At 47.5% G+C, this 27083-nt stretch overlaps 1 protein-coding gene across 3 annotated transcripts in view; it reads right to left on the bottom strand.

Annotated features, from left to right (window-relative positions):
• Positions 1 to 1864: 1864 nt before the first annotated feature.
• Positions 1865 to 27083, bottom strand: part of tfeb (transcription factor EB) — a 118216-nt gene continuing 92997 nt past the window's right edge. For all 3 annotated transcript variants that reach the window (XM_078420291.1, XM_078420293.1, XM_078420292.1), the window contains exons 5-9: positions 16580 to 16685; positions 9130 to 9180; positions 7282 to 7357; positions 5447 to 5594; positions 1865 to 2672 (exon numbers count right to left, since the gene is read on the bottom strand). In XM_078420291.1, coding sequence (XP_078276417.1) covers positions 2259 to 2672; positions 5447 to 5594; positions 7282 to 7357; positions 9130 to 9180; positions 16580 to 16685 — 795 coding nt within the window. In that variant the 3' untranslated portion in view covers positions 1865 to 2258. The remainder of the gene's footprint in view (positions 2673 to 5446; positions 5595 to 7281; positions 7358 to 9129; positions 9181 to 16579; positions 16686 to 27083) is intronic.

Below are 27083 nucleotides of genomic sequence, written 5' to 3' on the forward strand. Positions count from 1 at the left end.
ACTCCAGCTTCCTTTCTCCTGAATAAACCACATGTTGAGTAGGGGGCTAAAGCACAGGAGGTGAGGCATGAAAGCTGTTTTTGAGGGGCAGGGGAGTCACCCCTGGTTCTTCTGGGCCACAGGTTTTAACCCCTTCCCTGGCCAGGACGCTCAATGGACAGAGGCTGCAAGGACCTGTGTTCAAAACTGGACATCAGATGATGACATCCTGACGTAACTCTGTCACTAAAGTTAGAACCCGCAGTCAACCAAGCGAATACCTCCCTGCGGCTGAATTCACCCGTTAAACATGTACTGGCAGTAGGGATCATTCAGAAATGCAAGGTGATCTCATCCCATCTTCTTAAATTCCCACACAAATCCATCATGAACCTCAACCCCAGAGATTGTGTGAATTCATCTGACTGGTGCCACGGAAAAATTCCCAATCTAGTTGTGTAGGAAGGAACTGCGGATGCTGGTTTAAGAGAGACACAAAAAGCTGGAGTAACTCAATGGGTCAGGCAGCATCTCTGGAGAAAAGGAATGGGTGACGTTTCAGGTGCTGACCCTTCTTCAGACTTCTAGAAGGGCCTCGTCCCAAAACGTCACCAATTCCTTCTCTCCAGAGATGCTGTCTGAGCCGCTGAGTTACTCCATGCGTTTTGTGTTAATCTAGTTAGTGGCTCTGCCCTGCTGACAGAGCCAGTTCATCCATAACTCCTTGCAGGTTAACTAAGTTGGGGGAAACAGTGAAAGCAGGAACAGAGGCAATGAGATCTGAGTCTAACCCTGGATTACATGAAGACACAGAGAAAGACACAAAGTATTGGAGTAACTCAGTGAGTCAGGCCATATTTCTGGAGAACATGGGTAGGTGACGTTTTAGACTGGGACTCTACTGTAGACTAATTGTGGTGGGAAAGGGGAGGGAAGCTAGAAGAGAGCTAGGGACAGAACAAAGTCTGGTGAGTGATAGGTGGATACAGGAAAGGAAGGAGGTTGTTTGATAGGCAGGTGGTTGGACAAAGGCTAGTTATGAAAATACAAAAATAATTGAAAAGCTGCAAATTGTGAAGCCAGAGGAAGAGATGCAGGTGGAAGGGGAGGGGAAGGGTGTGGATCCAGGTGGGGCTCAGGGAAAAGAGGAGGTAAGGAAGAAGCAAAGGGGCTTGGAGCTTGTCTGTGGGTTATTATTTACCTAAAATTGGAGCATCCAATGGTCACATATAGTCAGAATAATCAAAGATGAGATTGTTTGAGACTAACTGTATCCCCAACACACAGTGGTGTTAAGGAATTAGATCTTTGATTATTCTGAGTCCATCCATTTGGTGATGGCAGCAACAGCTTTGCCCGCCCAGTAAACCAGTACGGGATCTTGGGAAACACAAGGAACTGCAGATGCCCAAAATCTTCAGCAAAACATGAACTTGGTGGAGTAGCCCAGCAGGTCAGGCATCATCGGTGGAGAGAGTGGGCAAACAACGTTTCAGGTCGGCACTCTTCTATCTGAAGAGGATCCTGACCCTTAAACTTCATCTGTGCATTCCTTCCATGGAAGCTGCCTGACACACTGAACAACTCCAGCACTTTGTGTTTTGTGCAAGAGATTGTGGGAATTTTAATCATCCAGGTCAAAGTAAGGCTTTTGAAACCTCAGTTGTTAACAGAATCCCCCCCCAAACTTCAACTGTTAACAGAAGCCCCTCTAAACCCCAGCTGTCAACAGGAAGCCCCCTAACCCCCAGCCCAAACTATTAACAAACACCCTCCCCCAAAACCCAACTCCAGCTTATCAGAACCCCCCACTAAACCCCAGCCCCAACTGAACAGAACCCCTCCCAGCCCCCAGCCTCATCCCCCAACCCCAACTCCAGCACAGTGACCCAAAAGCCCTGATGCATTGTTACAACCTGAAACCAAATGCCTTCCATAGAAGATGGTTTGTTCCTTGGTGGTCAGCCATTACCTGGGTGTGGGGAGCCTGCTGTTGGGAGAGGAGGAGATGGTGCAGGTACTCATATGGACATGGTGTGGCATGGACCACTATGGCCACACTGTCGGCAGGGAAGGCAAACCTCCACAAAATCACTGTCAAATATGGCCTGCAACAGGACATGGAAATCTTCAAAACCCAATTAAGTCAGTAATAAAAAAGAGAGCAACTTCTGACACATTCTTAAAATTCCGCACGAGTTCAGGAACTTCCTGGTATGTCTGCACCTCCCTCTCCAACAGTCTTACACGTTACATGGTGGTTTGAGCTCAGGCCAACATCACAGCATGTCACCGTCATCTATGCTGGTGCTGCTTCTTCGGCTGCTCGCTTTGGAAGCCTCTGGAGACACTGATGAGAGCAGGGGGTCCTTGCCCAGCGGGGAGAGCGTGTCGTCCATCATCAGCATGTCGTCCAGCTGGTAGTCTGTTTTGGTGGGGACGCTGAAGGAGAGGTCAGTAAACTGCCCCATGGGGTCACTGTAGCCCAGCGAGCTGTCACAGAAGCCAAAGGGCTGAGCAAAATCCACTTGGTTCTGAGGAGGTTCTTGGTGATGCTGGTTCAGCTGCTGCTGTTGAAATGAGTCCATGGGGTTTTCCTCGTGTTTGAGGCAAGAACCGAGGTGCTCTGATGTGCTTATCCCCGAGGGCGAGACAGTGGAGAGTCCATGAGCCTGTGCTTGCATCTCCAGCTCCTACATGCCACCAGAAGAAAGATGCTTGTGATTAATATTGAAGAGGAAAACCCGACATTGCTAGCGTGACCTTAGTGGAGCCGAGACCATAGTTTGAGTTTAAGACAGACGGCATCTTTGAAGAAGGGTCTCGACCCGAAACGTCACCCATTCCCCTTCTCTCCAGTGAAGGCTTGGACAGAGTGGATGTGGAGAGGATGTTTCCACTAGTGGGAGAGTCTAGGACCAGAGGTCATAGCCCCAAAATTAAAGTGCGTTCTTTTAGGAAGGAGATGAGGAGAAATTTCTTTAGTCAGAGGGTGGTGGATTTATGGAATTCTTTGCTACAGAAGGCTGTGGAGGCCAAGTCAGTGAATATTTTAAAGGCAGAGATAGATAGATTCTTGATTAGTACGGGTGTCAGGGGTTATGGGGAGAAGGCAGGAGAATGGGGTTAGGAGGGAGATAAATCAGCCATGATTGAATGGCGTAGTAGACTTGAAGGGCCGAATGGCCTAATTCTACTCCAAAGACCTACAGGTATGTAGGTTAATTGGCTAGGTAAATGTAAAAATTGTCCCTAGTGGGTGTAGGATAGTGTTAATGTACGGGGATCGCTGGGCGGCACGGACTTGGAGGGCCGAAAAGGCCTGTTTCCGGCTGTATATATATGATGATGATGATGATGCTGATGATATTCCTTATGACCTTATGACCACATGACTTTATGCTGCCTGTCCCGTTGAGTTTTTGAGCATTTTGTGTCAGTCTATTGTTGGCATCTTTCTAAGTACAATCGCTGTCGTACTGTGGGATATGGCACCACCGTATTTGCACTCAGACTTGAGAGGTGGACAAGGTGGTAAAGCAGGATACAGCACACTTACGTTCTTCAAACGGACATTGAGTACAGGAGTTGGGACATCATGTCACAGCTGTGCAAGATGTTGTCAGTACCACATCTGGGATATTGTGCGCAGTTCTGGTCACCATAGTATAGGGTTGGTGCTAGAGAGTGTACAGAATAGCTTGGAGGAGTTGGGTGACAAGGAGATATTTAGACAAGTTTTGTTGGCGCAAAGGAGGTGAGAGGTGATAAAGGTTTATAAAACCGTGAGCAGTGTAAATACGGTGGACAGTCACACCTTTTCCTAGGATAGTTAGAAAAATAGAAAATAGGTGCAGGAGGAGGCCATTCGGCCCTTCGAGCTGGCACCGTTATTCATTGTGATCATGCCTGATCATCCACAATCAGTAACCTGTGCCTGCCTTCTCCCCATACCTTTGATTACACTAGCCCCCAGAGCTCTATCTAACTCTCTTTTAAATTAGGAGGTTGCAGGGTGACTTGGACAGGTTGAGTGAGTGGACAGATGCGTGGCAGATGCAGTATAATGTCGATAAATGTGAGGTTATCCACTTTGGCGGCAAAAATAAGGAAGCAGATTATTATCTCAATGGTGTCAGATTAGGTAAAGGGGAAGGAAGTGGAGGCCAATTCACTGGATGAATTTAAAAGAGAGTTAGATAGCTCTAGGGGCTAGTGGAATCAAGGGATATGGGGAGAAGGCAGGCACAGGTTACTGATTGTGGATGATCAGCCATGATCACAATGAACATGGTGCTGGCTCAAAGGGTCAAATGGCCGCCTCCTGCACTTATTTTCTATGTTTCTATGTTCCTATCCAGTGAAATGGCCTCCACTGCCCTCTGTGGCAGAGAATTCCACAAATTCACAACTCTCTGGGTAAAAAGTTTCTTCTCACCTCAGTTTAAAATGGCCTCCCCTTTATTCTAAGACTGTGGCCCCTGGTTCTGGACTCCCCCAACATTGGGAACATTTTTCCTGCATCTAGCTTGTCCAGTCCTTACATAATTTTATACGCATCTATAAGATCCCCTCTCATCCTTCTAAACTCCAGTGAATACACGCCTAGTCTTTCCAGTTAAGTCTGAAACTGAGGACATCGGTTTAGTGAGAGAAGGGGAAAGATTTAAAGGGGGCCTGAAGGGCACGTTTTTTCCCTCCTCACGGAGGGTGATAGGTACATTGAATGAGCTGTCAGAGGAGGCAGTTGATGCTGGCACAATTATAACTTTTAAAGGACTGCTTATAGACAGGAAAGGTTTAAAGGGATATGAGCCAAATTCCTGTACACGGGCTTAGCTCTGGAATGCACCTTGGGGAGAATTGGATGAATTGGGCTGAAGGGCCTGTTGTATAATTCTATGACTGTGACATAATAACTAAACACTCTCAGTGATGTTGGTTGCCACCTGAGCCCATGGTGATTGTCCCACAGGTGATGTGTAGGAAAATAACTGCAGATGCTGGTTCAAATCGAAGTTAGACACAAAATGCTGGAGTAACTCAGCGGCTCAGGAGAGAAGGAATGGGTGATGTTTTGGGTCGAGACCATTGAATGGTTGACGTTTTGGGTTAAGACCCTTGAATGGGTGACATTTCGGGTCGAGACACACCCATTCCTTCTCTCCTGGGATGCTGCCTGACCCGCTGAGTTACATAGAAACATAGACATAGAAAATAGGTGCAGGAGTAGGCCATTCGGCCCTTCGAGCCTGCACCACCATTCAATATGATCATGGCTGATCATCCAACTCAGTATCCCGTACCTGCCTTCTCTCCATACCCCCGATCCCTTTAGCCACAATGGCCACATCTAACTCCCTCTTAAATATAGCCAATGAACTGGCCTCAACTACCTGAACTGGCCTCAATTACCCCAGCATTATGTCGGCCCACAGGTGATTATGCATCACCTTCCTTTCCTCACCTGAATGCGAAACCGCAAGTGGCTGTTGGCCATTTCCATCCTCTTTGATTGGCCTTCCATCTCTCTGGTCCTTTGCTGATCCTTCTGCAGCCGTTTGATGTAATCGACCGAGGCTTTTAGTATCGTCCCCTTATTCCAGCGGACATCCCTGTGCAGCAACGAACAGGACCTCAATGAAAGTGAGAAAATACGCAACAATGGACAAGACGGCGACACAGGTGCGGTGACCTTTGCTACTAATCACAGGATCATGATGGGAAAGAAGTAATACGAGTCCATTGGGCTATTTTGTTGGATAAAAAACGAATATGGTCCACACAGAGATACTGCACTCGGTGAGAGGACCACCCCACTCCCATTTATGGATTTACACATCACCGTGCTGAGTGGTGTAGGAAAATAACTGCAGATGCTGATACAAATCGAAGGTAGACACAAAATGCTGGAGTAACTCAGCAGGTCAGGCAGCATCTCTGGAGAGAAGGAATGGGTGGCGTTTCGGGTCGAGACCATTCTTCAGACATGAGTATGCAGGGCATGGAGGGATGTGGATTGTGTGCAGGGCAATAAGAGTTGGTCGTGTCATCAGGTTCAGCACAGAGATTGTAGACTGAAGGGTCTGTTCTTGTGCTGTACTGTTCTCTGTTCTGTATGAAGATCTGACTGCATGGAAGCCCACCACTCTACATTAAAGAACAACAGACCATGCCAAATAGTCAGCAGATCAGGCAGCATCTGTGGAGGGAGAGCACTAGAGTAATCATTTCAGATTAATGACCTATCTTAATTCTGACAACTAGGTTATTTATCTGAAAAAGTAACTTGGCTTCCACTCTCCACAGATACTGCCTGACTTGCTGTGCATTTTCCTCGTGTTTTGTTTCTATTTCCAATTTCCAACATCTGCAAATGTTTTTTTATTTCTATTTATTGCATGAATCCCATGAGTTGTTCTCTGATCCCACATGTACAGCCCACACGGTCACAGGGAGAACGAACAAACTCCGTACAGACAGCACCCGTAGTCAGGATCGAACCCAGCGTCTCTGGCGCTGTGAGGCAGCAAGTTCTCCAGAGATGCTGCCTGACCCACTGAGTTACTCCAGTACTTTGTGTCTTTTTTGGTAAACCAACATCTGCAGTTCCTTGTTTCTACATCTTCTTTTACTCATTGATTTAATGGCAGGGAAGAGGAAATCAGAGTCCCTGCAGGCAGGATAACTCTCCAAAATGACAAGACTCAAGGAAAAATTACCAACAAATGTGGACACATGTGGACCAGAGCCGGGAACAGCTCTAATTGCACAATGGGTTACTACAGGGCAGATTCAATGGAGCCATTGCCAGAATGTGTAGGTATGTACGATGGGACAAAATGTCAATGGGACAAGACGTCAATGGGATTAGATGTCAATGGGACTAGATGTCAATGGGACTAGATGTCAATGGGACTAGATGTCAATGGGACAAGATGTCAATGGGACAAGATGTCAATGGGACTAGATGTCAATGGGACAAGATGTCAATGGGACTAGATGTCAATGGGACTAGATATCAATGGGACAAGATGTCAATGGGACTAGATGTCAATGGGACAAGATGTCAATGGGACTAGATGTCAATGGGACTAGATGTCAATGGGACTAGATGTCAATGGGACTAGATGTCAATGGGACTAGATGTCAATGGGACGTCACAGTTCTGTTGAAGGTTGGTGAAAGGTGGGACATCCTTGAATGGGGCATTGGTATAAAGCATCCATCTCCAGGTGCAGGTGCGTGAGGGTGCAGCAGTGAGGGACGTTGGTAGTGAGAATAACTGTAAGCTTTACTCACAGGTCACTGGATTTGGGGATCAGCAGTCCCAACTCTTTGATCCGATCGTTGATGTTAAACCTCCGCCTGCGTTCAACTAATGGAAAAATTGAAGCCAAGGTGAACGTGAAGACAATTTACAACAAAGCAGCATGTTTAGTAATGTTGGCACATTTGCTCAATATTTCCCATGTCCTCTTGCACCAGCCTAGACTCTGGCACCAATCGTGGGAGCTGAAGGGACAGAAAGCCACCACACGTGGTCACCACCAGATGTGTTTGTTGATGATATTGTACACAGTTTTATTGTTATCACGTTTGTTTATTGCTGTGCTGCAGTTTGATAAGTTTATTCTGAGTCTTAGCGGGGGCACTGAATTTGCATGAGTGTGAATCTGAGAATTTAGTTGGGGATGGAGAGAATGAGACAAACTGTGGCTCTCACACTAAAGCTGGGTCGCCTGAGTGTGGAGGGACAGGTCGCCAGCTTGGGATGTACTGTGGTGTCGCTAATCCCCGCGGAGGGTCCCGGCAACTGGAAAGTGGGACGATCCGGCAGAAGGAAGTAGCTTCTGCGGTGCAGAACACGTGTGTGCAGAACACATGTGGTGCAGAACACGTGGTGCTGATATGGTGCAGAACATGTGTGGTGCAGAAAACATGTGGTGCGAAGCGTGTGGTACAGAACACGTGCTAACATGGTACAGAGCACATGTAGTGCAGAACACGTGTGGTGCAGAACACGTGCAAAACATGGGTGATGCAGAACACATGTGGTGCAGAACACGTGTGGCTCAGAACACCACATGTGTTCTGCACCACACGTGTTCTGAACCACATGTGTTCTGTACCACACGCTCCACACCACATGTTTTCTGCACCACACATGTTCTGCACCATATCAGCACTAAATGTAAATTGTGCCCCCACTAAAACTCAGAATAAACTTATCAAACTGCAGCACAGCAATAAACAAACGTGATAACAATAAAACTGTGTACAACATCATCAACAAACACATCTGGAAGTCTGAAAGTTCTCCAGTCTAAGATAACTGTAAATATCTGACATTGTCTCCAGCTGAAAGCCAACAACGAGGGCATCAAAGCCACGAGCAATCTCACTACTCATGCCCCTCCCTCTCTGTTGCACACACCTAATGTGCTTGCACCTCGTAGTTTAGTTTAGCTTAGTTTAGAGATAAAGCGTGGACACTTCAGCCCACCGACTCTGTGCCGACTAGCCTTCCACGCACATTATCACTATCCTAGGGACAATTTACATTTATACTAAGCCAATTAGTCTTTGGAATGTGGGTGGAAACCGGCACTTCCCGGAGAAAACCCACGCAGGTCACGGGGAGAACGTGCAAACTCCATACAGGCAGCACCCATAGTCAGGATGGAACCCGGGTCTCTGGCGCTGTGAGGCAGCAGCTCTACCGCTGTGCCACCGTGTGTATATAATTCGATAATTGACAAAGCAGGCTTTGAGGCAAGTGGGAGCCTCCAGCACTCCATCTAATGCTCAACCATTACCTCCTCCTCTTTCTGTCCTAACAATAAAACGTTCTCCCCCTCCGCTCCTCAAGCCACTGCTGCCGGTGTAATCGGGTTTCACTTCCCAGAACGGTCATACCCTGGGCTTTCCCAAAACTGCAGTGCTGACTCCAACCAGAGGTTACAACCTTGTTTAAATTATGGCCCATTTGCTCAGGCTCAAAATTACAGGTGGACTCAACAAACGTTAGCCCAGCTTCCTGCACTGTGCAAGACAGCACGAAAAGGACTGCAAATCAAAGCCACAAAGTAGGAGTGGGAGCAGGTTGGTACGGTGAAGGAACGCTTAAACGCTTAAACGCTTACTCACTCAGGTTGTGATTGTCTTTCTTCTGTCGCTCTTTAGCCATTGCTCGGGCTTCTGCATCTAGCCAAAATTCAGAGACACCCAATCAGGTAAAGGCTACAAATACACAGTGACACCAGGCTCCCAGAGTTCATTCAAAACCCGAGTGTCAGGGAAAACCCTCCCAATCAGGAAAGGCAAGCTCAAATGTTCAAGGCCATGGAATGTAGGAAAATAACTGCAGATGCTGGTACAAATCAAAGGTATCACAAAAAGCTGGAGTAACTCAGCATCTCAGGAGAGAAGGAATGGGTGACGTTTCGGGTCAGACGAAGTCTGAAGAAGGGTCTCGACCCGAAAGGTCACCTATTCCTTCTCTCCTGAGATGCTGCCTGACCCGCTGAGTTACTCCAGCTTTTTGTGAATAAATACCTTCGACAAGGTCATGGAATGCTTTGTTAGAGTGAATCGGAGCTGTTACCAGTGACAACAGATGAATAAAGATGAACAATCAAAGGATACAAATTTAAGGAAATTAAGACAAATATCAAAATGGGAGTTGACCACTAGATTTTGCGGATGGTAAGTCGTGATCTGGTAATCTCTGAAATATGGTGCAAGCAGATGAAAGTGTTACTTGCAAAAGGTTCTTGGAGAAATAATAGTCCAGACACTGAAATTGCTTCACTGCCTTTCAGTTGCATCTGAGCAGTATTGCAGCCCTCTCATGCAGTTTGGGCAAGGCCCATACACATTGAGATCTTCAAGTGCATTTATTATGGGTTTCCCATGTATAGAACTCAGTGCTGGGTCAAGTTCTGTGACAAGTTCTCGCTGACACCCGCAGTTGAACAAACATTTAGCTTACCACTGTAAAATATTACAAGGATATCGGGGAAAGCTGAAGCAAAATGGGGACTATTTTGAGTTATTTCGAACAGCTGACACGGGTGAATGGTCTCATTCTCTGCCCTATGATTCTATGAAAGGAGGAAGGAAAGGCTCTTGCAAGGCTACTTTCAGTTCCATTATCCTTAGATGTGCCACATACTTCGAAGGTCAGCTCAGCTGACTCCCACCCCACTCCAGGCCTTCTGTTCAGTCGTACCTCCCACCACAATACATGCAAGTACTCTGGGACACAAAGACTCTCTCTGTCAGTGATGTCCTCAAAGAGGCCTAGATACACAATTACTGAATACACTATTCACCCACGGACAGATATGAGCCGGAATCAAAACTTATTTAGGAGAAAAATAAAGAGAGAGACCAGAACCCAGAACCTGATTTGCTAACTGTTAAGTAGAAATATAGAAAATAAGTGCAGGAGTGGGCCATTCTATCCTTCGGGCCAGCACCGCCATTCAATATGATCATGGCTGATCATCTACAATCAGAAACCCGTTCCTGCTTTTACCCCATATCCCTTGATTCCGTTAGCCCAGAGAGCTAAATCTAACTCTCACTTGATAACATCAGCCTTCCCAAGGTGTCATGGGGCCTGACTCAACGAAACACCAGTGAAGGGAGGTCCCGAAGATAACCCCAATGATATACGCATCTACAAGATTAGTTTTACTGTGCTTGTTAACATGTAGATAGCTTATTATTGCATATGGAGTTAGTTATTGTTCCGTAGCACAAGTGTGTACAGGCAGTTTAGATATGACTTTGGCTCTGGGCTTGGTTGAGTGCTTATCCTGGTGTTATAGTACAAGTGCGTTGTGTTTTAACAGTAACGTTTTAACTGTATTAAAACTACATTTTAGGTCACCCTTAAAATGTTTATCAAAGTTGCATACAGATCTATAATTGTACGCTTGACAGAACAGTGCTTTTTAGCCTCCTCTGTAACATCATGCCGCATCTGTGTCAGCAAACCCATATTTCAAGTTGTTCTAGGTGCCCACAATCAGTCTAACACTGGTGATTTCATCTCCAACCTTAGAGGAATGAGCCACGATACATCAGCACTCTTCCAGCTCCTGAGGGGTATTGCTACATTAGGCTGCAAGAATGGAGGGAGGAATGCGAGAATGAAAGAACAGCTCCTGGAAGCAAACTAGTCATTCTAAACACTGGATAGAAATTGGTTATGGTGACCTATGGGTCGAAAATCAGCAATCAGACAATTGGGAACTGTGATGTCTTTCAGACAATTATTCAAGAATATGATTCATTTGAACCAAATAATTTAAATGCATCCTCACATCAGAGGATCTAAGAAGATCTAAGAACAGGTCGGTCTACGGTGAGGAGCAAAAGGTTTGGAGGGAGTCAGAAGAAGGGTCCCGACCCGAAAGATCACCTATTCCTTTTCTCCAGAGATGCTGCCTGTCCCGCTGAGTTACTCTGGCTTTTTGGGTCTATCTAAGGTTTAGCGGGAGTCTGAGGAAGGATCTTTCACGCGGAGAGTGTTTGAAATGTCAAAGATGGTGCTGAACAGTTGGTGAATGTAGGTATTCACAATCTTTGGGATGCAACTGAATCTCCAAAGCAGAGTAGGCCATGGACCAAGCCACTGGTCAATGGGATCAAATAGAGAGGTGCCTAATGGTCATTATGGACTTGCTGGCTGAAGGGTCTGATCTCGTGCTCGATGACTCAAGAGAAAAGTTGTGAGAAAAGTGAGAAAAGTTATTGATTGGAGCTATTGACTGTGGCAGAGTTCAACCCTATTTGTTTTTGGTGCAAAGTTTTGAATAGTTTGTTTTCAAATGAACGTTTGTCTTTTGTAAAGATTGCCGTTCATTGCACCAGGCATCTTTCGGCTGCACACAGGGACGAGTAAGGACCCAAGATCACGAAACCAGGAAAACTCAGACACAGAATACTAGAAAACCGATGATTTTTTTAAATGGTAAAAGACAAAGACAATACAGCTTCGGAAGCTCTTATAACAATTACATATTGGTGGTGACACAATTGACTGCAGATGCTGGAGTCGTAAGGAAAAAAACAAGTGCTGGAGGAACCCAATGGGTCAGGCAGCATCTGTGGAGTGAAATGGACAGACCATACTTCAGGTTGGGGCCCTTCTTCAGAAACATTGGTGGTGAGGGAGTCTGTAAAAATAGCAATTGAGGTTTTGCAGGGGGAGCAGTAGACAGATCAAGGTGAAGGGGTGTGAGATGGGAGGCACTTTAGCTGAAGTCCGAGGATGGCTGGACTAGAGAGTACTGAGTACATCTTGGGTAAAATAAACCAAAATGCTGGAAACACTCAGCAGGTCAGGTTGCATTTTCAGTTTAGTTTAAGTTTAGAGATACAGCATGAAAACAGGCCCTTCGGCCCACTGAGTCCATGCCTACCAGCGATCCCCACACACTAACACTATCCTACATACACCAGGGACAATTTTACATTTATACCAAGTCAATTAACCCACAAACTTTTATGTCTTTGGAGTGTGGGGGGAAACTAAAGATCTCGGAAAAAACCCACGCAGGACACAGAGGAGAACGTACAAATGCGGTACAAACAAGCACTTGCAGTCAGGATCAAACTCTGGTGCTGTGAGGCAATAGTTCTACCGTTACACCACAGTGCTGCACTTGTGCAAAGGGTCTGGGTCATAGTGACACAGAGCTTGCACAGCATGGAAACAGACCCTTCTGCCCATCTTGTCATGTTGGCATACTGGGCTATCCCCATTTGCCTGCATTTGCCCCAGTTCCCTCTAGAGCCTTCCTCTCCTTGTATCTGACTGAATGTCTTTTAAAAAAGAGAAACAGAGGAGGCAGAGAGAGTCGAGAGAGCACTGAGGTGCGGTGACAGGAGAGGAGCAGTGACGGGAGATGGTGTGGTGGGGGGAGAGGGTGTGAGTGGGGGTGGCAGTGGGGGAGAGGGTGTGAGTGGGGGGAGAGGGTGCGAGTGGAGGTGGCAGTGGGGGAGAGGGTGTGAGTGGGGGGAGAGGGTGCGAGGGGAGGTGGCAGTGGGGGAGAGGGTGTGAGTGGAGGGAGAGGGTGCGAGGGGAGGTGGCAGTGGGGGAGAGGGTGTGAGTGGGGGGAGAGGGTACGAGGGGAGGTGGCAGTGGGGGAGAGGGTGTGAGTGGGGGGAGAGGGTGCGAGGGGAGGTGGCAGTGGGGGGAGAGGGTGTGAGTGGGGGGAGAGGGTGCGAGTGGAGGTGGCAGTGGGGGAGAGGGTGTGAGTGGGGGGAGAGGGTGCGAGGGGAGGTGGCAGTGGGGGAGAGGGTGTGAGTGGAGGGAGAGGGTGCAAGGGGAGGTGGCAGTGGGGGAGAGGGTGTGAGTGGGGGGAGAGGGTGCGAGGGGAGGTGGCAGTGGGGGGAGAGGGTGTGAGTGGGGGGAGAGGGTGTGAGGGGAGGTGGCAGTGGGGGAGAGGGGGTTGAGCCGAGAGAGGGGGCGGTGGGGGGAGAGAGGGTGTGGTGAGGGGAAGGGCTTTGGGGGAAAGGGGGGGTGAGGGGAGAGAGGGGGCGGAGGGGAGAGGGGGGGTGAGGGGAGGGGGGGTGAGTGGAGAGGGGGGGTGAGCGGAGAGGGGGCGGCGGGGGGAGAGTGGGAGGTGAGGGTAGAGAGGGCGGTGAGGGGAGAGAAGGCGGTGGGGGGACAGAGGGCGGTGGGGGGGGAGAGAGGGCGGTGAGGGGAGAGAGGGGTAAGGGGAGAGAGGGGGTAAGGGGAGAGGGGGGTAAGGGGAGCAGGCCGTTGAGGGAGGAGGGGAGAGAGGGGGTAAAGGGAGAGGGAACAATGAAAGGGGAAGGGGGCAAGGGATGGTGGAGGGAGGGGGGGTGATGTGGGAAAGGGGCAGAGGTGTGGGCAGAGTGTGGGCAGGAGCAGAGGCAGTGAGGGAAGTTGGGTGTGTGTTGTGTCTGATGCAGGAAACATCTGTGAGCTGTGTGGTGGTGGAGGTGAATCATTCTGCAGACTGAGGCCTGCTTTGCATTGATAATTTAAGAGTTTGCAAAAGCAGACGAGGGGCAGCTGTAGCCGTGGCCCAAGCATTGGGAAATCTCACAACATGGCTGCTGGCCCGACCTTGTGACTTCAGCCACTGAGGCCTGCAGCTGGGTAGAGTGCCGTCTCCCTGGCAACGGGCCCGGTCCGGCCTAGGCTTCAGGCTTCACCACGGCAACCTCTGTGTGTAACAAGTGGGGCTGAGGATCAAGAAGGGAACTCACTCTGCTGGAAACCCTGACTCGAGACTGGAGGAGAAGTCTCCACAGGAGGGCACTGCTGCTCCATGTTTGTGAGCTCTGCCCATGGATTGATGGAGCGCGGTAGTGGAGAGGACAGGTCTTGCCTCTGGCAGTGCAAAGCCTTTTTGCGGCGTGCTACCCAGTCGGCGGAAAGATAATACACGATTACAATCACGCCGTCCGCAGTGGACAGATGCAGGATAAAGGGAATAAGGGATAAAAGTTAATACACGATTACAATCACGCCGTCCGCAATGGACAGATGCAGGATAAAGGGAATAAGGGATAAAAGTTAAGATTACTGGTCACAAAGGTAGATGCATTTGACTTATCGCTGAGAATCTGCAGTAGGAAGGAACTGCAGATGCTGGTTTACACCGAAGGTAGACACAAAATGCTGGAGTAACTCAGCGGGACGGGCAGCATCTCTGGAGAGAAGGAATGGGTAACGTTCCTGGTCGAGACCCTTTCTTCAGAATAACATCCAGAGTAAGGATGACGGAGATGGGGCTGGAAAACGGAAGTCATTGAAGAGACGAGGGGCGTGTGAGGTGTCTTGGACATAGATGGGGGATAGGATGGAGTTGAGGTACATGGAAATTAAATCAATGGGACAGGAGCAAGCAGAAACAATGGTTCTGCCAGGGCAGCTCTGTTTATAGAGTGTGCAGAGAAGATAAAACCGGGCCGTGTGGGGCAGGGGAACGATAAGGTTGGGGGCTCCTCTGTGCTGTCTCCTCCGGGCTATATGAATCTATGATCACAACAGTGTTAGGGAACTTGGAGGTTCTGGTCACGACTTACATGATGCAATTTTCTCGGCAATATCAGGAATTGAGATTATTAGCAAAGGTTGCAAAAATCCCTTTATCCCCTATCCCCTTTATCCTGTATCTGTCCACTGTGGACAGCTTGATTGTCTTTCTGCTGACTGGTTAGCATGCAACAAAAAGCCTTTCACTGTACCTCGGTACACGTGACAATAGACTCAACTAAAAGCCAGGCTTGCTTTATTGAAAAGATCAGAGTTTGACTGGTTCGCGTGATTCTGAGGCCGTAAAACACAAACAAAAAATGAGGAAGTGAGGAATTAAAAGAGAAGTTTGGTGGAGCTTGTCAATGCAGACATGCCAGAGTATTGGATGAGATCAGCAGCAAAATGTTGGTCAGAAAAATGGATCCAAAAAGCAGCTATGACCAACCAGCTGAGAAAGGGGCAATGAGGGCAACGAGCTGGGGTTCTGGGATAGAGTCATAGAGTTAGCATGGATACAGGTCCTTTGGCCCAACTTGGCCACACCGACCAACATGCCCCATCTACAAGTCCCACGTCTGCATTTGGCCCATATCCCTCTAAACCTGACCTAATCATGTAAATGTCTTATTGTTTAGTTTAGCTTATTGTCACGTGTATTGAGTGAGGTACAGTGAAGAGCTAACCAGTCTGCGGAAAGACAATACATGATTACAATCGAGCCATTCACAGTGTACAGATACATGATAAGGAAATAACGTTTAGTAGTTTAGAGATGGGAGAGGAGTAGTTGAGAGATGGAAGGGGGTGTAGTTGAGATGGGAGGGGAGTAGTGGAGATGGGAGGGGTGTAGTTGAGATGGGAGGGGTGTAGTTGAGAGATGGGAGGGGTGTAGTTGAGATGGGAGGGGTGTAGTTGAGAGATGGGAGGGGTTTAGTTGAGATGGGAGGGGTGTAGTTGAGAGATGGGAGGGGTGTAGTTGAAAGATGGGAGGGGTTTAGTTGAGATGGGAGGGGTGTAGTTGAGAGATGGGAGGGGTTTAGTTGAGATGGGGGGTGTAGTTGAGAGATGGGAGGGGTTTAGTTGAGATGGGAGGGGTGTAGTTGAGAGATGGGAGGGGTTTAGTTGAGATGGGAGGGGTGTAGTTGAGAGATGGGAGGGGTGTAGTTGAGAGATGGGAAGGGTGTAGTTGAGATGGGAGGGGTGTAGTTGAGATGGGAGGGGGGTAGTTGAGATGGGAGGGGTGTAGTTGAGATGGGAGGGGTGTAGTTGAGATGGGAGGGGTGTAGTTGAGAGATGGGAGGGGTGTAGTTGAGATGGGAGGGGTGTAGTTGAGATGGGAGGGGTGTAGTTGAGATGGGAGGGGTTTAGTTGAGAGATACAAGAAAATCAGAGGTGGACTCGAGGCTCATGATAACAAGGGTTGATGAATACACGGCAAAAGTGGAATTTAAGAATAATGTTATGGTAAGAAAAGCACACAATGCATAATGAAAGACTCAAAGACTTCAAACATGTACAATGCAATTTAAATAATCTTCATTTATATTGGCAGGCGACAGGACACTTTACCTGATATTTCCCTTTTAATGGCAATGTTAGCAGGACACGAGTTGCTAGTGGGTGCTGCAATGGCATGAGTTGTATAGACGTCCAAGTGGCTACTGGACAGAGGCAACTAGAGGAGGAGAAACACAATACACACAGGATGTTAGCCTAGGCTTTATTTTCATTAGATACAGCACATCGCAGCACATAAAATACCAGTAGAGTTCCTTAAAAGACCAATCGTTTCTCCAAACTTTTGTTCACCTACACAAACATCCTTTTAAATGGCTCAATGCTCCAGGCTTCTGTGAAACTCCATGGCAAATGTACGTTTCTTTACAAATTCAAGCAATTGGTCTAAATGTTTTCAGAAAGGTTTTGGTGTCAGAGTTGAGCGAGTTAACTCTCTTCCCCGGTAGACACAAAATGCTGGAGTAACTCAGCAGGTCGGGCAGCATCTCTGGAGAGAAGGAATGGGAGACGTTTCGGGTTGAGACCCTTCCTCAGACTGATGTCTGGAAGAAGGGTCTCGACCTGAAATGTCACCCATTCCTTTTCTCCAGAGATGCTGCTGCCTGACCCGCTGAGTTACTCCAGCTACCCGTGTCTACCTGGATTTATGATAGTTTCATGGAGAAGATGCTGGAATGTAGGATGGATCCAATGTGCAGTTGATCAGTGATCTTCCCAGTTTCACCCACTGCAATCCCAAACATTACACAGCCCCAACCCAATGCAGAAACTAATAGTTAGTATATTTCTTGCCCTTACTCTTGTTCTGAATGGATATGAACTTACTCCCATCGTCTTAGGCCCATCCAAATCTAAACTAATTATTCCTGATATTTTACTTTTTTCTTAAATGTTCTTCTATGGAGACAAGAAAGCATCCAGATTTGCTATGTTGTAAAGAGAATGCAATGGGATGTAATGCTGAGGCTCTGTAAGGCAAACCTTCGATTTGTACCAGCATCTGCAGTTATTTTCATACTCTAGAAGGCATTGGGCCAGCTACATTTGAAGTATTTTGAGCAAATTTTGGGCCCCATATCTGAGGAAGGATGTGCTGGCTCTGGAGAGGGTACAGAGGATGTTTACAAGAATGATCCCAGGAATGAGTGGGTTAACATATGATGAGGGTTTGAAGGCACTGGGCCTGTACTCACTGGAGTTTAAAAGAATGAGGGGGGACCCCATTGAAATGTACAGAATAGTGAAAGGCTTGGATAGAGTGGATGTGGAGAGGATGTTTCCATTAGAACATAGAACATAGAAAATAGGTGCAGGAGGAGGCCATTCGGCCCTTCGAGCCAACATCGCCATTCATTGTGATCATGGTTGATCGTCCCCAATCAATAACCCGTGCCTGCCTTCTCCCCATATCCCTTGATCCCACTAGCCCCTAGAGCTCTATCTAACTAATTAGTGAAAGAATCTAGGACTAGAGGCCATAGCCTCAGAATTAAAGAACGTTCCTTTAGGAAGGAGATGAGGAGGAATTTCTTTAGTCAGAGGATGGTGAATCTATGGAATTCTTTGCCACAAAAGGCTGTGGAGGCCATCAATGTACATATATTAAGACACAGATAGATAGATTCTTGAATGGTACTATATATTATATGTACTGGTTTTATGGGGAGAAGGCAGGAAAATGAAGTTAGGAGGGAGATATAGATCAGCCATGATTGAATTGCTAGTAGACTTGATTGGCCGAATGGCCTAATTCTGCTCCTATCACTTATGACCTTCTTAGAATATTTTCAGCATTAAACCACAAACATCAGTGAAGTCAGGGGAGGCTCAATGGGAGACTGAGGCTATCCATGGTTTTCTCAGGTACAATTGCTTAGACAGCACATTATTCACAACTATTCATAAGATTCCCAATAAATTAAATCTCTTGCCTTGAATTTGGATGTAAATTTGGGGTTAATTTTAGAAAATCAGATCAGAAAGTTGATGGCCATTGGTGAGTGCATGCCAAGTCTTGAGAATCAAAAGGTTGTGATTTCAGTGCCATTCTGGAGTAGAGTGCACAACTCGACTGATGCAGGTGAGGGAGTTCAGGAGGTGCAAACTTCAAGTTGATAGTCCAAGTATCTCCGACATCTCCCTACCATTTCTGGACCTTACCATCTCCATCACAGGAGACAGACTAGTGACTGACATCTACTATAAACCCACTGACTCGCACAGCTATTTGGACTACACTTCTTCCCACCCGGTCTCCTGCAAAAAGTCTATCCCCTACTCCCAATTCCACCGTCTACGCCGCATCTGCGCCCGGGATGAGGTGTTTCACACTAGGGCATCAGAGATGTCCTCATTCTTCAGGAAACGGGGCTTCCCCTCTTCCATTATAGATGAGGCTTTCACTAGGACCTCTTCTACATCCCGCAGCTCTGCTCTTGCTCCCCCTCCCCCCCATTCGTAACAAGGACAGAACCCCCTCGTTCTCACCTTCCACCCCACCAACCAACGGATCCAACAAATCATCCGCCAACGTTTCCGTCACCTACAACGGGACCCCACCACTGGCCATATCTCCCCATCCCCTCCCCTTTCTGCGTTCCGCAGAGACCGTTCCCTGGTCCACTCGTCCCTTCGTAACTCGTAACTCCCTGGTCCACTCGTCCCTTCCTACCCAAACCACCCCATCCCCGGGCACTTTCCCCTGCAACCGCAGTCTTTCCAGGTGAGACAGAGGTTCACCTGTACCTCCTCCAACCTTATCTATTGCATCCGCTGCTCAAGATGTCAACTTCTTTACATCGGCGAAACCAAACGCAGGCTCGGCGATCGTTTCGCTCAACACCTTCGCTCAGTCCACCTTAACCAACCTGATCTGCCGGTGGCTGAGCACTTCAACTCCCCCTCCCATTCCCTGTCTGACCTTTCTGGCATGGGCCTCCTCCAGTGCCATAGTGAGGCCCACCGGAAATTAGAGGAACAGCACCTCATATTTTGCTTGGGCAGCTTGCAGCCCAGTGGTATGAACATTGACTTCTCCAACTTTAGATAGTTCCTCTGTCCCTCTCACCCCCTCCCCCTTCCCAGTTCTCCCTCTATCTTCCTGTCTCCACCTATATCCTTCCTTTGTCCCGCCCCTTGACATCAGTCTGAAGAAGGGTCTCGACCCATTCTTTCTCTCCTGAGATGCTGCCTGACCTGCTGAGTTACTCCAGCATTTTGTGAATAAATCCAGCTGGGGTTAGGGTTAGTTCTTGAGCAGATGCTCCACCAGTGGCCATGAACACAGCTGTATAGTTTCAGACCGAGATTTTGGTTATCAAAACGTACAGCAGGATCTTGATCAGTGGGGCAGGTGGGCTGAGGAATAGCTAATGGAGTTTAATGCAGATAAATGTGAGTTGCTGCATTTTCGGAAGTCAAACCAGGGCAGGAATGCTCAGGCCAGCAACCTTGACAGTGAATGGCAGGTCTCTGGGGAATGTCGTAGAGCAGAGGGATCCAGGATTACACGTACATAACTCCTTGAACGTGATGTCACAGGTAGATAAGTGACACTGGCCAAGAAGGCTTTCAGTTCATGGGCCTTCATAGGTAAGTATATTGCGTATTGGGGTTGTAATGTTACATTAAAGTTGTACAAGACTTTGAAGAGGCTGCATTTGCAGAACTGTGTTTGGTTACGGTCGCCATGCTGTAGGGAGAATGTCATTAATCTGGAAAGAGTGCAGAGAGATTTATGAGGACGTTGCCAGGTCACGCGGGCCTAAGCTAAATGGAGGGATTGGGCAGCCTAGGACTTTATTCCTTGGAGCGCAGGAGAATGAGGGATGATCTTATAGAGATGTATGAAATCATGAGTGGAATAGATATGAACAGTATTCAGGTGTTCAGATATGCAGCCACAGCCTCCAGTGAATCGATCGCCAAGCCTGAGCTTGGTTTGGTAATCATTTCGCTGAACACCTCCGCTCAGTCCGCCTAAGCCTACCTGATCTCCTGGTTGCTAAACACTTTAACTCCCCCTCCCTTTCCCACACTGACCTTTCTGTCCTGGGCCTCCTCCACTGTCAGAGTGAGGTCCAACACAAATTGGAGGAACAGCACCTCATATTTCGCTTGGGCAGCTTTTTCTTTAAATAGGTGCAGGAGGAGGCCATTTGGCCCTTCGAGCCAGCCCTGCCATTCATTGTGATCATGGCTGATCATCTACAATCAGTAACCTGTGCCTGCCTTCTCCCCATATCCCTTGATTCCACTAGCCCCTAGAGCTCTATCTAACTCTTTTAAATTCATAGACAATAGACAATAGGTGCAGGAGTAAGCCATTCGGCCCTTCGAGCCAGCACCGCCATTCAATGTGATCATGGTTGATCATTCACAATTAGTACCCTGTTCTTGCCTTCTCCCCATACCTCCTGACTCCACTACATTTAAGAGCTCTATCTAGCTCTCTCTTGAAAGCATCCAGAGAATTGGCCTCCACTGCCTTCTTAGGCAGAGAACTCCACAGATTTACAACTCTCTGACTGAAAAAGTTTCTTCTCACCTCAGTTTTAAATAGCCTCCCCTTTATTCTTAGATTGTGTCCCCTGGTTCTGGATTCCCCCAACATTTTTCCTGCATCTAGCTTGTCTAGTCCTTTTATGATTCAATACGTCTCTATAAGATCCCCTCTCATCCTGCTAAACTCCAGTGAATACAAGTCTTTCCAATCTTTCCTCATATGACAGTCCCTGCATCCCAGGGATTAACCTCGTGAACCTACACTGCACTGCCTCAATAGCAAGGACGTCCTTCCTCAAATTAGGAGACTAAAACTGCACACAATACTCCAGATGTGGTCTCACCAGGGCCCTATACAGCTGCAGAAGGACTTCTTTGCTCCTGTACTCAAACCCTCTTGTTATGAAGGCCAACATGCCATTAGCTTTCTTCACTGTCTGCTGTACCTGCAAGCTTACTCTCAGTGATTGGTATACAAGGACACCCAGGTCTCGTTGCACTTCCCCTTTACCTAATCTGACACCATTGAGATAATAATCTGCCTCTTTATTTTTGCCGCCAAAGTGGATAGCCTCACATTTATCTATATTATACTGCATCTGCCACGCATCTGCCCACGCACTCAACCTGTCCAAATCACCCTGCAACCTCCTAACATCCTCTTCACAGCAGTATGAATATCGACTTCTCTAACTTTAAGTACCTCCAGCTTTCCCTCTCTCTCTCTCCATCCTTCCCCCATCCTAGTTCTCTGACCAGTCTGACTGTGCGCTTGATTACATTTTTATCTATGTATTCTTCTTTGTCTCCTTTCCCTAGCTAACAATGATCTAGTCTACATTTTCATTGAACCTCGTCCCCTTTGATGTCTCGTTTTCACACCTTACACTTCCTTATCTCTGTGCCTCCCTTTCCCCTGACTCTTAGTCTGAAGAAGAGTCTTGACCCGAACTGTCACCCATTCCTTCTCTCCAGAGATGCTGCCTGCCCCGCTGAGTTATCCAGCATTTTGTGTCTGTCTTCAATGTAAACCTGAATCTCCAGTTCCTTCCTACACATTTCAGCATGCACATGTTGGGCTGAAGGGCCTGATTCCATGCTGTATGAATTTGACTATAACTATAAGTCCTCAGATAACTGCTCGATTTCTCACAACTCAGCTAATATAATTGTAAATTGTCAGGTCATTGGCAAGAACATTTGGACAAGAATATTTATTGTCTTTTGATTGGACTGTAAAGCAACAAACCTCTCTTTTCTGTTGGAGCCCTTATTATATGAAAAACATGTGTGGTTTGTGCATCTGTATTTGAATGTGGTAAACTGTGGGTGTGCGGGTCTCTCCCTCTCAGTTTCTCATCCTTCCTCTCTCTCTCTCTCTCTCTCTCTCTCTCTCTCTCTCTCTCTCTCTCTCTCTCTCTCTCTCTCTCTCTCTCTCTCACTGCCCATTTCTTATCATGCCTTTACACCTTCACTCTATTCAGTTTAGTTTAGAGATACAGTGCAGAAACAGGCCCTTCAGCCCACCGAGTCCGTACTGACCAGCGATCCCCGCACATTAACACTATCCTACACACACTTGGGACAACTTACACTTATACCAAGCCAATAAACCTACAAACCTGTACATCTTTGGACATCTCTCCTAATTTTCACCTCTGCTGTGTCACATTTCTCTCTCTCCCCATTATTCCACCTCTACCTCTCTCTTATTGTCTCTCTCTCCAACAGCTACTTGTCTCTTCTCCTACCTCTATTTACCTCTTTCTCTCAGCCTCCCCATTTTCATTTAAGCCACTTTATTTCATTTTGTCTCACCATAATGATCAACCTCCTTTCCCTTCCCTTCCCTACCTATCTTTCCCCCTCATTATCTCTGCCTCTACAGGGATATCAACTTCAATTTCTATCTGGGCAGCACGGTGGCGCAGCGGTAGAGTTGCTGCCTTACAGCGAATGCCGCGCCAGAGACTCAGGTTCGATCCTGACTACGGGCGCCGTCTGTACGGAGTTTGTACGTTCTCCCCGTGACCTGCGTGGGTTTTCTCCGAGATCTTCGGTTTCCTCCCACACTCCAAAGACGTACAGGTATGTAGGTTAATTGGCTGGGCAAATGTAAAAATTGTCCCTAGTGGGTGTAGGATAGTGTTAGTGTGCGGGGATTGCTGGGCGGCGCGGACCCGGTGGGCCGAAGGGCCTGTTTCTGCGCTGTATCTCTAAAACTAAAATCTAAAAATCTATTTCACATCTACAAATAATTTCACTTTCTGACACCGAAAAAACGTAGAAAATTCAGTAGCGAGTTTGCATGTTACAGGGTTGTACAAGCATTGTAATGACAATGACCAGATAAGCTATTTAGGCAGCTGGGCACCAAGGTGATCTATGCTGCTCTTTTTCAAAATAATCCAATGGAATATATTACATTCGTATGAGAGGACAATGTGATCTAACATTTCATGATTACATTTTCAATGTTTACAAGAATGAACCCAGGAATGAGTGGGTTAACAGTTGATGAGCATTTGTCGGTACTGGGCCTGTACTCGCTGGAGTTTAGAAGGATGAGAGGGGACCTCATTGAAATGTACAGAATAGTGAATGGCTTGGATAGAGTGGATGTGGAGAGGATGTTTCCATTAGTGGGAGAGTCTAGGACCAGAGGCCACAGCCTCAGAATATAAGGACGTTCCTTTAGGAAAGAGATGAGGACGAATTTCTTTAATCATAGGGTGGTGAATCTGTAGAATTCATTGTCACAAAAGACTGTGGAGGCCAAGTCAATGGATATTTGTAAGGCAGAGATAGACTCTTGATTAGTACCGGTGTCAGGGGTTATGGGTAGAAGACAGGAGAATGGGGTTGAGAGGGAGAGATAGATCAGCCATGATTGAATGGCAGAGTAGACTTGATGGGCCGAATGGTCTAATTCTGCTCCTTATCACTTATGAACTTATGAACTAAACCATGGCTCACACCCCCAAAAATAAGGATATGGAACTTAACCAGGTAAAGGATCTATTGTGAAGCCTACTGGTAAGTTGCGATCTCAGCATGTGTGTTTTCTAAGCTGTGCTGTGGGTCAGTTCCACCCAATGATGCCATGTACACTACCTCACTAACAAAACTGATGCTGCTTGCACAGAAGCTTGCAATGCAAGGGCTGGCTGTATTCAACAAAGTTCCGAGGCAACTGTTAAACATTTCACAGAAACGCTGAGAAAGGAAGTGTGCATTTTGTGGCCTTCCACAGGTGTTGAAGAGTTAAGGTCGTATTTCAACCAGTGAACTCTGGTCTGCCCAAAGGGAAAAGAAGGATCGAGGAGATTCTGTTCATTTTCACAAAGTAAAGGATTAAATGGGGGGATGGGGGGGCGGGGGGGGGGGGGAAGAGCACAAAGAAAAATGATGAGCAGAGCATTGGGTGAAGGAGAAACGTATGAGAATCGGATCACAGACAGAGAGGGAGCTGGAGAAACAGTAACAAAAGGCACAGAGAGACAGTGCTGATGCAGTGTGAAACACAGAGAAATTAAACTGCGGCCCTCAGACAGTGTCAGAAACTTCAGAACAAAGGCAAAATTGGAATTGAAAAGTTAAAGACTGGGAGTGTGATATCTGTTATCTATTTGGCAGTAGTGTGTGCCAGTCAGTGTGTGCCAGTCCGTGTGTGCCAGTCAGTGTGTGCCAGTCAGTGTATGCCAGTCCGTGTGTGCCAGTCCGTGTGTGCCAGTCAGTGTGTGCCAGTCAGTGTGTGCCAGTCAGTGTGTGCCAGTCAGTGTGTGCCAGTCAGTGTGTGCCAGTCAGTGTGTGCCAGTCAGTGTGTGCCAGTCAGTGTGTGCCAGTCCGTGTGTGCCAGTCAGTGTGTGCCAGTCAGTGTGTGCCAGTCAGTGTGTGCCAGTCAGTGTGTGCCAGTCAGTGTGTGCCAGTCAGTGTGTGCCAGTCAGTGTGTGCCAGTCAGATACGAACAGTCAGATGCAGACGGTGCCGAATGACCGGCCAACCAACGGCTCTGCACACTCCGCTTGTGTTTGCAACGAGCTGACGGAGGGAGGCCTTACCCGCTGGAACTTCTGAGGGTGAGGAGCCTCGAGGGTTGCGGCAGTTCCGCCCTGGCCCTTCATCGGCCTGGTGTCTTCAAAGACCGGCATTGCTGGGGGACCGGAAGGAGTGGCTGGAGGCTACAACTCACCTTGGGCAAAGGAAGGGAGGAACTTTAACCTTCACCACCGCCCCGCTACCACCTGCATTGCTCGTGTAGTCCCCTCCCTCTCCCCTTCACTGGGCAAGGGGCGGCCGCAGTTAGCTTTTAGTTGCTCCCAGCAGTTTGATCACTAACCTCTGGAAGCAACGTCGTTAATGTTTACATCAGAGGCTTTCATAACAAAATCTGAGATTAAGCAAGTCCCTTGTTTGCAACGGGTCAAAGATTGTGCTGAGTTAATGAGGTTAGAAGCAAGGAGCTCTGTGAGAAAATGTGTAGGAGTGAACTGCAGATGCTGGTTTAAATCAAAGATGCTGGAGTAACTCAGTGGGTCATGCAGTCTGAAGAAGGGTCTTGACCTGAAACGTCACCCATTCCTTCTCTCCAGAGATGCTGCCTGACCCGCTGAGTTACTCCAGCATTTTGTGTCTAGCTCTGTGAGAAATGCAGTCTTCCCAATTTATACCACATCTTTTTTCCGTAATAAACTTCAGTTAAGTGGTTCAAGATAAGAATGTTGCTCAGACGCCTTGTGTCACTTGCACCATACCTATCCCACTTGCTCGGCACTGTATAAGCTAATGTTTTTGTATATGTTTGGCACACATTCTCCAGGCTAGCTTTCCTGTTTGTTGTAGCCTGAAAAAATGTAGCAATCTAGAAACTGTATTAACTTTGGCCCATGCCAAATTTTAGTGCTTCCCAAGTGTCCTATGTGGAAGAAGGTCAGAAGTGATAGGAGCAGCATTAGGCCATTCGGCCCATCAAGTCTACTCCGCCATTCACTCATGGCTGATCTATCTCTCCCTCCTAACCCCATTCTCCTGCCTTCTCCCCATTACCCCTGACACCTGCACTAATCAAGAATCCATCAATCTCTGCCTTAAAAATATCCACAGCCTTCTGTGGTGGTGAATTCCACAGCATTCAGAGTGCACATGAATTGCAATCACACTGAAAGCTTTCTGGAAGGCTGTCATTTTAGTGACCCCCCTCAGGGCCTATGTCAATGTGGATGATGACAAGAAGCTGTTGAGCCATCGTTTAATGTCTTCTGCTGCAGACCAGAACAACATTGCCTCCAATAACAGACACAAAAAGCTGGGGTAACTCAGCGGGTCAGGCAACATCTCTGGAGAGAAGGAATGGGTGACGTTTCGGGTCGAGACCCTTCTTCAAACTAGTTAGGGATAAGGAAAACGGGAGGTAGGAGCGAAGGTGTGGAGAGATAAAGAACAGTGAATGAAAGATATGCAAAGTGATGATGATAAAGGAAACAGGCCATTGTTAGCTGTTTGGTGAAAACAAGAAGCTGGTGCGACTTGGGTGGGGGAGGGATGGAGAGAGAGGGAATGCCAGGGCTACCTGAAGTTAGAGAAATCAATATTCATACCACTGGGCTGTAAGCTGCTCCAGCGAAATATGAGATGCTGTTCCTCCAATTTGCATTTACCCCCACTCTACCCTAGGGCAGAAAGGTCAGTGTGGGAATGGGAAGGAGAATTAAAGTGTTTAGCAACCGGGAGATCAGGTAGGTTCACGCGGGCTGAGCGAAGGTGTTCAACAAAATGATCATCCAGTCTGCGTTTGGTCTCGCTGATGTATAAGAGTCCATGTCTTGAACAATGGATACAGCAGATGAGGTTGGAGGAGGTGCAAGTGAACCTCCAATAATATATATATTCACCAAGTGCCTAGATGAGTTCCTGATCAGTGGACTTTGTCTCCACAATTATTCATCTTAAATTATGAAATAGTGAACAACAAGTTGGATGACTGGGTAGACTACCACATTTGTAGCTGGCAGTATCTGGCTTGTGTATTCATTGCAGGCTAAAATTAGTGAGA

The sequence above is a fragment of the Rhinoraja longicauda genome, chromosome 24 (genome assembly GCF_053455715.1).
Source record: "Rhinoraja longicauda isolate Sanriku21f chromosome 24, sRhiLon1.1, whole genome shotgun sequence".
Classification (NCBI taxonomy): Eukaryota; Metazoa; Chordata; class Chondrichthyes; order Rajiformes; family Arhynchobatidae; genus Rhinoraja; species Rhinoraja longicauda.